Source organism: Neopelma chrysocephalum, unplaced genomic scaffold, assembly GCF_003984885.1.
Source record: "Neopelma chrysocephalum unplaced genomic scaffold, ASM398488v2 Primary Assembly neopelma1_97355, whole genome shotgun sequence".
NCBI lineage: Eukaryota > Metazoa > Chordata > Aves > Passeriformes > Pipridae > Neopelma > Neopelma chrysocephalum.
The window spans coordinates 1-9,109 of NW_020925996.1; the positions used below are offsets into that span (position 1 = coordinate 1).

General features: G+C 64.1%; 1 protein-coding gene across 1 annotated transcript; it reads left to right on the plus strand.

Annotated features, from left to right (window-relative positions):
- Window positions 1-62: 62 nt before the first annotated feature.
- Window positions 63-8,930, plus strand: LOC113961626 (cullin-9-like; the record flags this gene model as incomplete). Its single annotated transcript, XM_027672046.1, has 22 exons — window positions 63-678; window positions 880-1,081; window positions 1,388-1,595; window positions 1,698-1,885; window positions 2,031-2,248; window positions 2,394-2,625; window positions 2,997-3,102; window positions 3,432-3,659; window positions 3,824-3,914; window positions 3,997-4,168; window positions 4,356-4,461; window positions 4,622-4,717; window positions 4,805-4,980; window positions 5,493-5,626; window positions 5,706-5,882; window positions 6,112-6,227; window positions 6,698-6,880; window positions 7,230-7,390; window positions 7,693-7,903; window positions 7,998-8,163; window positions 8,315-8,460; window positions 8,643-8,930. Coding segments are annotated over 22 exons (4,101 nt in total), but the record flags the coding sequence as incomplete, so codon positions are not given.
- Between the last annotated feature and the right edge of the window lie 179 nt (window positions 8,931-9,109).

Genomic DNA, 9,109 nt, shown 5'->3' on the forward strand with positions numbered 1-9,109 from the left:
CTATGAGGGGAGATGAGAGGAAACGCAGTCTCCCATGACTGGAAGAGTGACTGTTGAGTGAGGTTTGGGTAGGTGAGGCAAGGCCATGGGGTCATTCTGCCAGTTGCAGTTGGGTGGTGAGTGCAGGTGGGAAGTCTGGGCTGGTGGCAGTTGAGTTGGGGACAGCCAGGGTGGCACTGGGAAATGGCCCCGGGGAGCTCCAGCGGTGCAGCCTTTCCATCAGTTCCGCCACTGGCTATCACAAGGGGCATGAGGTCTGTGGTGAGTCCAAGATTAACTCGGCCCCATTGGTCTGGCTGTTGGAGGTGGATGAAGAAGCCCTGATCCGGCTGTCGGTACCTGTGGAGCTGGCCCAGAAGATGCTGCAGGTCTTGGAGAAGCAGTGCCAGGGCAGCACTCTGCGTGACCTGCGTGGCTGCCGCGTGTATGCCAGATACTTGCTCAGTAGGGGAGCTGAGCAGGATGGTGGGGGGAGCACTGCAGTGTCCTCAGAGGGCAGTGGCTGCAGGAGCATTGGCTGTGAAGCCACGATGGCCAAGGCAGCAAAGGAAGACCTTTCTGCAGCCACAGTACCGCCCCAAGCCTCCAGTGTGGCGAACTCCGATTCCCAGCTGTTCAGTGAGCTCCTTAGGAGTGAAGGGCTGTGCTTCCCAGAGGTGACGGAGGAGCAGATCAAAGGTAGTGTCCTGCTACGTGCTGGGGCACACACGCAGTGCTGGAAGTGGCACTGTTGCCTCAAGAGAGGAAGGTTCTGGGCAGGGCATGGGGGGCCAGGCAGCTGGTGGGGTGGCCTGTGGGTGCTGCTTTTGTGGATGCATGGCACCCTGGGAGCTGCTGGGGGTGTAAATGCTGCCCTGATGCCTCCCTCCATCTGACCAGTGTTGGGCAGCTCCAAAGGGGTGAGCAAGAGCGGCTCGCTGGCCGAGATTGCAGCCATGGTGGATGTGATCCAGAGCAGCAGCTCAGCGGTGGGGCTGCGCTTAGCTGGGCTCAAGCAAATCTTGAAGATCCTGGAGGAGGAGCCCAAGTCTGAGCAGCAAGTTGGCACAGCCCAGGGCAGGCTGGGGACCGGGAGCGCTGGGTAAGCCGTGGGGTGCTGCACACCCCTCCTGCTGCCTGGGGAGGGCTGTGTCGGCACGGTGGGGGACAGTACTGGAGCTGGGAATACAGGAGGTGGCAGTGGGAGTGCAGGCTGGTATGTCCCTGCATGCTTGGCAAGAGGAGAGTGGATTTTGTGTCCCTTTGTCCCAGGCAGGCTCATTCCTTGGGCTGACCCAGCTGTGGCAGAGCCGTGTGGGCAGAGAGGAGGTGGCTGGCAGGGTCCAAGGTGCTGGTGTGCCAGCGGCAGTGCCAGGAGGCTCCTCCTGAGGTATCCTTTCCCAAGCAGGGAGAAGCTGGTGCAAGTGGCAGTGGAGCTGCTGAGCACTGAGGTGGCAGAGAAGGCGCTGGTGGCAGTGATGCTGCGCCTGCTGGCCGTGCTGATGGCGCAGCACGACTGGCGTGTGCCGTTTGCCACGGAGGGCGGCGTGCGGGCCGTGCTGGCCTGCATGCAGCAGCACAGCTCCTCCACCCTGGTGCAGCAGGCTGGCCTGGCGGTGAGTGGCAGAGGGGATGCTGTATGTGGGCAGGCAGTGTGCAGGCTCACCCAGGTGTGGTGGAGATGCCCGCTGCCCTCTGGACCACTGCTGTCTTCGCAGGCCCTGAAGGTGCTGGTGGGAGCTGCAGATGGTGAGCCAGCAGGTGGGAAGTCCTTGTCCTGGAACCATGCTGACGTGCAGATGATGCGGGAGATCTTTGCCAGCATCGGCTCTGCCTCCAGCGAGGGCTCTGCCAGTCTGCTGAGTACTATCCCTGCTGCCCTGAGCACCATGCAGAGGGTCCCAGGGTAGGGGCAGAGTGCGGACAGCAGCTGGGGCTGTGGGGACCCTCCGCAGTGGGGAGGAATGGGCATGGCAGGCAGGTGGCTTGTGGGTTCAGGGGAGGCTCTGTGCCTGGGGGAGGAGAGTGCCCGCATGGCTTTGTCCCTGCAGGGGCTCCTCAGGAGTGCAGAACGGCTTGCTGGTGGTGAACATGCTGATGGATGGGCACCGGGGCCTGGCGGAGCAGCTGGCGAGCTGTGACCTCCTGGCGGTGCTGCAGAGCTGCTGGAGGGACGGGCAGAGCAGCGGCTGCCCTCATGCGGTGCTGGCCCTACGCGCCATCAACCGCCTCGCAGAGCACGGGCTGCCCCTGGGCCTGGAGGCAGCAGGTACCGCGCTGCCCATCCTCCCCATGCCACGGCTCCACGGGTGCTGCAGGCAGGGCTGCCTCGCCTGCCAGGGCAGAGCACCCCAAGAGGCTGCTGCCTCTCAAGCCAGTGCCTGAGCTGGGCCCACGTGTCCTTGTCATGGCAGGCAGAGAGGCCCCACTGGACCTGAAGGGTGTGCGGATGCTTCTGGGCAGCCTGGAGGATGGCACTTTGTCCAAGGAGGTGGTGGTGGCCCTGGAACGGCAGCTCTGTGGTGAAGGCCCTGTCCCCTCTGGGCAGGTGTCCCAGCTGCTGCAGGACCACAGCTGCTTCAGGCTGCTGCTGCGCAGCTTGGAGCTGCTGGGGGCGGAGAAGGCTGTGAGCCTGAGCATCCTCAGGTGGGTGCAGGGGGATTTGGTGGGGGTCTGGGGCCCCCTCAGCAGGTGTGTGAGTGCTGATGGTGATGTTGGGGAGACATGGCACATGTTTGTGGGTCCTGGTGGGGGTGTTCTTCACCAGGGGCAGGGGCAGGAGCACCCCAACACATAAGCAGGTGCTGATTGGGTTGTCCTGGGTAGGGGACAGAGCAGGATGTGCCTGGGTGCTGGTGGGGACATGCAGGGGCAGCACAGGATGTGCCTGGCTGCTGATGGGGTGTCCGAGGTACAAGGGGACCCTTGGTTACCAGTCCCTGAATGGTGCCTTCCAAGTGGGGCAGGGAAGCAGAGCCGCCTCTGGCACTGCTGTCCATGCGCCCTCTGTCACTCAGGATCCTGAACAAGTTCCTGGACAGTTATCAGGAGGATGTGCTGCCCTGGCATGAGTGTGTGGAGCCCTGTGTGTCCTCCCTGAGCGCCCACAGCAGCAGCTGGGAGGTGAGGGGGCCCTGGGACTCCGGGCAGGCAAGGGCAGCTGTACTGGCTGTGCTGGCTGTGCTGGTTGTGCCGTGCATTGGCCGGGCCCAGCGTTGGTGAAGCAGGTCCCAGCCTGGCCTTGTTGTGTCTAACGTGCTGGGAGAGGTGGGGAGCAGCTGCCCTGGCCGTGTCCATGTCCTGATGGCCACGTGCCCAGCGCTGTGCCTGGCCAGACTCTGGTGGGCACTGGTGCGGTGGGGGTGGGGGGGATGGAGCTGCAGCACCCACAGCTGGGGGTGCCAGGGGAGTTCCTGGCACCGCCCCGGCTGCTCAGGGCTGTGGCTCAGCAGGTGCTGCAGGAGGTCGTTGGCTTCCTGCACCGCCTGGCCACTGCCAGCGAGGACTGTGTGGTGGTGATGTGCCACGTGGGCACCCATGAGGCTCTGTCCAAAGCCCTGGAAAAGCACAGTGTGGCTCCATCACTGGCGCCAGCCCTGCTCAACCTGGTGACGGACTGTGAGAAGTACGCCAGCCTCTACAAGAAGCTGACAACCAGAATCTTGGCTGGCTGCATCCAGGTGGGCCTGGGGAGGCCCAGCTGTGCTGGGACTCTGGGTCTTGGGGCCATCAGGCTGTCCCCAGCACTGAGGGACAGCCTTCTGCTCTCTGCTGGCCGCAGCTCTGCGGTGGGGGAGGGGAGAGGACTCGGGGTCCCCAGTAAGAGCCTCGCCCCATCCTGTAGCTGGTCCTGGGGCAGATTGAGGAGCACCGCCGGAGTCACCAGCCCATCACCATCCCCTTCTTTGATGTCTTCCTGCAAAACCTGTGCCGAGGTGAGTGCTGGAAGTGGGAACTGACACCTGTGCTGGCATGTGCTGGCTTGGTGGCTGAAGGCTCTGTGTTCTCTCCCCACAGGCTCCAGCATGGAGGTAAAGGAAGACAAGTGTTGGGAGAAGGTGCAGGTCTCCTCCAACCCACACCAGGCCAACAAGCTCACAGACAGGAACCCCAAGACATACTGGGAGTCAAATGGCAGCACTGGCTCCCACTTCATCACTGTGCACATGCAGTGTGGTGTGGTGATCAGGTGGGGCTGGGCCAGGAAGACTGAGAGGGCTGTGTATGGAGGAGAGGGCTCTGGGGATCTGTGCAAGCCCTGCCACGGTGGTCCCTGTCCTGGGGGTAGCGGACATGGACAGCAGTACGTGGGAATGTCAAGGGCCAGGGCAGGGAGGTGGGAACTGCTGGGCAGCCCTGTGTTTGCTGTGCTGCAGGGAGATGAGCATGCTGGTGGCCAGTGAGGACTCCAGCTATATGCCATCCCGCGTCGTGGTGCTGGGTGGGGACAACCCTGCCACCATCAGAACGGAGCTCAACACAGTGAGTCCCCATGGGAGCAGCAGGCTGGTCCTTGCTGTGCCCTGTGGAGGTCTGGCCCTGGTGTGAGAGGCTACTGGGGGGTACAGAGGCTGTGGCTAAAATAGGGGTTGGCCATGGGAGGGTGTGGCTGCCTGGCATGCTGAGGGCTCACTGCCTGCAGGTTACCATCCTGCCTTCAGACAGCAGAGTGATCCTGCTGGAGAACATGACCCGCTTCTGGCCCATCATCCAGATCCGGGTGAAGCGGTGCCAGCAGGTAGGGGAGCAGGGGCCAGGCCAGCGAGCTGGCAGTGGGGGGTGTCAGGGCTGTGCCTGAGGAACTGAGGGTCATGCTCTCCTGTAGGGTGGCATTGACACACGTGTGCGTGGCATCGAGGTGCTGGGTCCCAAGCCCACTTTCTGGCCCGTCTTCAAGGAGCAGCTGTGCTGGCGGACATTCCTCTCCTGCACTGCTCAGGCTCACGCCTGGGGCCAGGAGATCTGCCGGGACCGAGGGCAACTGCTGCAACTCTTTGGCAGGTGAGTTGTCTCCTGGCTGTGTTATCACAGGTGTCCCAGGGCCCCAGGGGGTGTTGCTGGCAGCTCGTGAGGGGACTGCAGGGCTAGGAAGAGAACAGCTGGCTGTCCCGCCTGGACAGGGAGGGGCCCTCACTCCTTCCTGGCCACCAGTGCTCCCAGAGGGCCAGGGCCACCTGAGGTCCCCCAGGTTTAGGGTGGGTGTGTGGGCTCAGTTAACCCACCAGAGAGGGGTGCTGGTTCCCCACGGGAGCTGGCACATGCTGACATGGCAGAGGTCGGCCAGACGCAGCAGGATCTCGTGGCCACAGGCACTGCAGAGCCCCCCAGCTTGGCCCAAGGGCCATTGCGGGCAGGTCCCAGGGGCAGCAAGGGACCCTGGCTGCTGGGGGCAAGTGGGGCCATGAGCCGTCATGCCTGGCAAGGGGCAGAGCAGGGAGCAACCACGTCCCTCTGCTTTCCCATGGGAGTTCTCCCAGCCATTGGCACCGTGTGCTGCCTGGTTGCTGTTGCAGACTGAACCGGGCGCTGCAGCACGAGCAGGGCTTCGCCGACCGCTTCCTTCCTGATGACGAGGCAGCCCGGGCATTGGGCAGGACGTGCTGGGAGGCCCTGGTGAACCCCTTGGTGCAAAGCATCACTAGCCCAGGTACCCTGCGCTCTCTGGGGCCCATCCGTGCTGTGCCCCAGGCAGAGGCAGCTGGCTCTGAGTCTGGTTGACCTCGCAGACCCTGATGGTGTCAGTCCCCTGGCCTGGCTGCTGAGGGAGTACCTGGAGAACGTGGAGCCGCCCCACCGTGCCAGGGGACACAGGGCTGCCTTTGGATCCTGTGTGCGGCGCCTGACCCAGCTCCTGGTGCACGTGGACCCTGGTGGCCCAGAGCCGGAGGAGACAAGAGCAGCTGGTGAGCCCAGTGGGGCTGGGCTGACGGTGGTCCAGGATGTCAGGCTGTGGCCGTGGGGCTTGTCTTGGGGGGGCTCTGTGGCACAGGAGGCTCCTGAGGCAGGAAAGGCTTGTGGTCATGGCCCAGCAATGGCCATGCCTGCCCAGCGTCCTCTCTGGCCTGCTGTGGTTGATCAGTGTGTGGGGCCTGCCCACGGAGCCACGCTGACCCCAGGGTCGACCCTTGGCAGGTGGGAAGGCGGGGAAGAACAAGGAGGTGCCGGCCAGGGCTGCGAAGGCAGTGGTGGAGAAGTCGAGCTGCCTGTGGGGAATCTCGCAGTGCTGGCGTGGCGTGGTGCAGCAGCAGGTAGAGCTTGGAGGGCCGGCCGGGAGGGGCATGTGGGACCCACAGTGGGTGGGTGGAGCAGAGAGTGAGGCCTGGCAGTGCCCTGGGAGCATGGGGAGGGCACAGGGCTGTACCAGGCCTCCACAGAGCCCAGAGCGATGTGGGGACAGCTCTGCTGCACTTGCCACCCTGGCATGGCTCAGGTGTCAGCCAGGCCCTGCACCCAAGCTGATGCTGCCAGGCCAAGAGAAAGGTGCAGTGTCAGACCCCTGATTTCCTGCTGGGCTGCTGTTGTGCCTCTGTCATTCCCTCACAGACCCTGCCCAGCCCTCTCCACAAGCTCTTGGCAGCCTGCAGCAGTGACAGGGCCCCGAGTTGGCCCCTGGCTGGGACCCGGGCAGTCAGTGTTGGCAGAGCAAGGCTGGGGCTGCGGACATTCCCACGGGCACATCCCGCTGTGGGGCTCACCCCTCTCGCTCTGTGTCCCACAGGTGCAGCAGTTCCTGGAGGCAGCAGGGCAGGTGCCAGACCTTGCGGAGCAATACTGCGGGCTGTACCAGCGCCTGCGCAGTGCCACAGAGGAGCTCTTTGGGCAGCAGGCCGCCTTCATGCTGGCCCTGGGCCAGGGCTTTGCAGGGGCTTTGCTGCAGCTCTCCTTCCTGACTGCCCTGCATGTGAGTCAAGGGAGTGCAGCACCGGTACCGTGGCCCCAGGCGGGTGCAGGCTGGGGAGCTGCCCTGGCCCATGGCCTTGGGGCGAGCTCTGGGTGGGTGGTGTGCTTGTCCCCACTGAGTCACAGAGCCCTGCGGCAGCCTGAGACGGTCCCCAGCTGCGGGTGTGTGGCGCTCATCACGATGTGGGCCTGGCCCCAGCACACTCGTGCCTTGGGCTGATGCCTGGGCACCCTTGACCCCCACCTGAGAGTGCCAGAGCTTCCCAACTGCTCCCCCAAGGGACATTCCCTGAGGCCTGCACTGTGGCCACTCTGTGAGTCCCCTCCACAGCCAGCCCTGTTCCTCACAGGTGAGTGAGCAGTTTGCCCGCTACCTTGATGTGCAGATCCAGGAGCTCCGCAGGGCAGCACAGGGCAGCACAGGGCCGCTGGAGCGGCTGCAGCAGTTCTTGGAGCCCTTTGTTGTCTTCAGTGGCCTGGAGCTCGCCCATACCTTCGAGCACTTTTACAGGTGAGGGTGCTGTGTCTCCGTGGAACCAGGGGCCTGGTGCAGGGTGGTGTGGCGTGGTGGGGGAGCCTGGCCCAGTGTGGCAGTGGTGCTCCTGCTTTGCTTTTCCCGGCTCTGGTGCATGGAGGACCTGTGGGTGCTGCCAGTATGCAGAGGCACATTCCCTGCACACACATTCCCAGAATGTGTGTGCTGCCAGGCCTGTGTGGCATGGGGTGAGGCCGGGGCTGTGTCTGTCTCCTGGCGAGTGGCTGATGACCACAGGGCTGGGGCCCAACCCTGACCTGATGCTGGTGCTGTGGCAGGCACTACCTGGGAGACCGGCTCCTGACACAAGGGCCGTCTTGGCTGGAAGGAGGCATCGTGGAGCAGATTGGGCTGTGCTTCCCCAGCCGCTTTCCCCAAGATATGCTGAGCAACTTGGCTGAGTCAGAGGAGCTCCAGCGGCAGTTCTACCTCTTCCAGCTGCAGGAGCAGGATAAGCGGCTGCTGGAGCTGGACACGGGCCTGGATGAGGTGAGAGGGTGGGGTGGGGAGGCTGGAGACCATCGGCATTCCTCATGGGGATCCTGCAGCCTGAGCTGAGCCGCCCTCATGTCCCCGTGCCCAGGTGCTGGAGACAGCCCCGGTGGCAGATGTGCCAGAAGTGAAGGTGCTGGCCCTGTCCCCACGCTGCTGGCCTGTTTCCCCACTCTGTTACATGGATAACCCTGGGAGGTTTTTCTCAGCAACGCTGAGCTCCCCCCTGGATGAGTTTGCTGACTTCTGCCAGCAGAGTGAGTGCTGTGGCAGTGGGTGTGCGTGCGGGTCTTGCCGGGGCCCAGACCCTCCCCAGCAGCTCAGCCAGAAGTGGCGGCGTGCTGGCGTGGGCTGGGAGTGCCGGTTGGGGCTGGTCCCTGGCCCTTGTACTGACAGTGTCCCTGGCAGGCCAGAGCCGGCTGGGCTGGGAGTGCACGAAGCCCCAGCGATTGCAGTGGACATGGCTGGGCCACGCTGAGCTGCAGTTTGGAGACTGTGTCCTCCACGTGTCCACACTACAGATGTACATCCTGCTGTGCTTCAACAGTGCCGAGGTAGGAGCTGGGGCCACAGTGGGGGGAGGGAGGCAGTGGCTGCCAGAGTGTGGCAGGGCTGTGTCCTCCCTTCCCTTCCAGTGGGGTCTCCAGCAGTGTTTGGGGCACAGGACACCCTTGTTCAGCTGGGCCTGCGGCCAGTAGGTCTTGGCCAGCCATTCACCTCCCATGCCCTGCTGCAGGAGGTGGCTGTGGAGGCCCTGCTGCAGGCTACAGGGCTCCCTGCTGACCTGGTGCACCACACGCTGACACCGCTGACCCACGGCCAGGGCATCCTGGTGCAGAGCTGCACGCCGGGAGGTGAATGTGGGGCCGGGGCACCCCTGGAGAGGTGCTGCTCTGAGCCCTGAGTAGGTGCTGGGGTTTGGGGTGCATGAACTCGTACGGCAAGTGAGTAGGCTGGGGTGGGTCTGTCTGGTGGTTCTGGGGGTGTGGGTCTGTGTGGCAGGTTGGGGCCATTAGGCCAGGTGTAGGGTTGGGAGTGGTGTGTGGGTCTGGGGCTTGGGGCCAGGGTCAGCGTGGATGGTTGTGTCTCGGGTCTGTGTGTGGGGTTGGAGACAGGGATGGGGTTGTGTGCGTGGCTGTTGCTTGGGGCCATGTGTGGGGGACAGGGCTGTGGCGGCCAACTGTGGGGGCAGCAGGGGGAGGC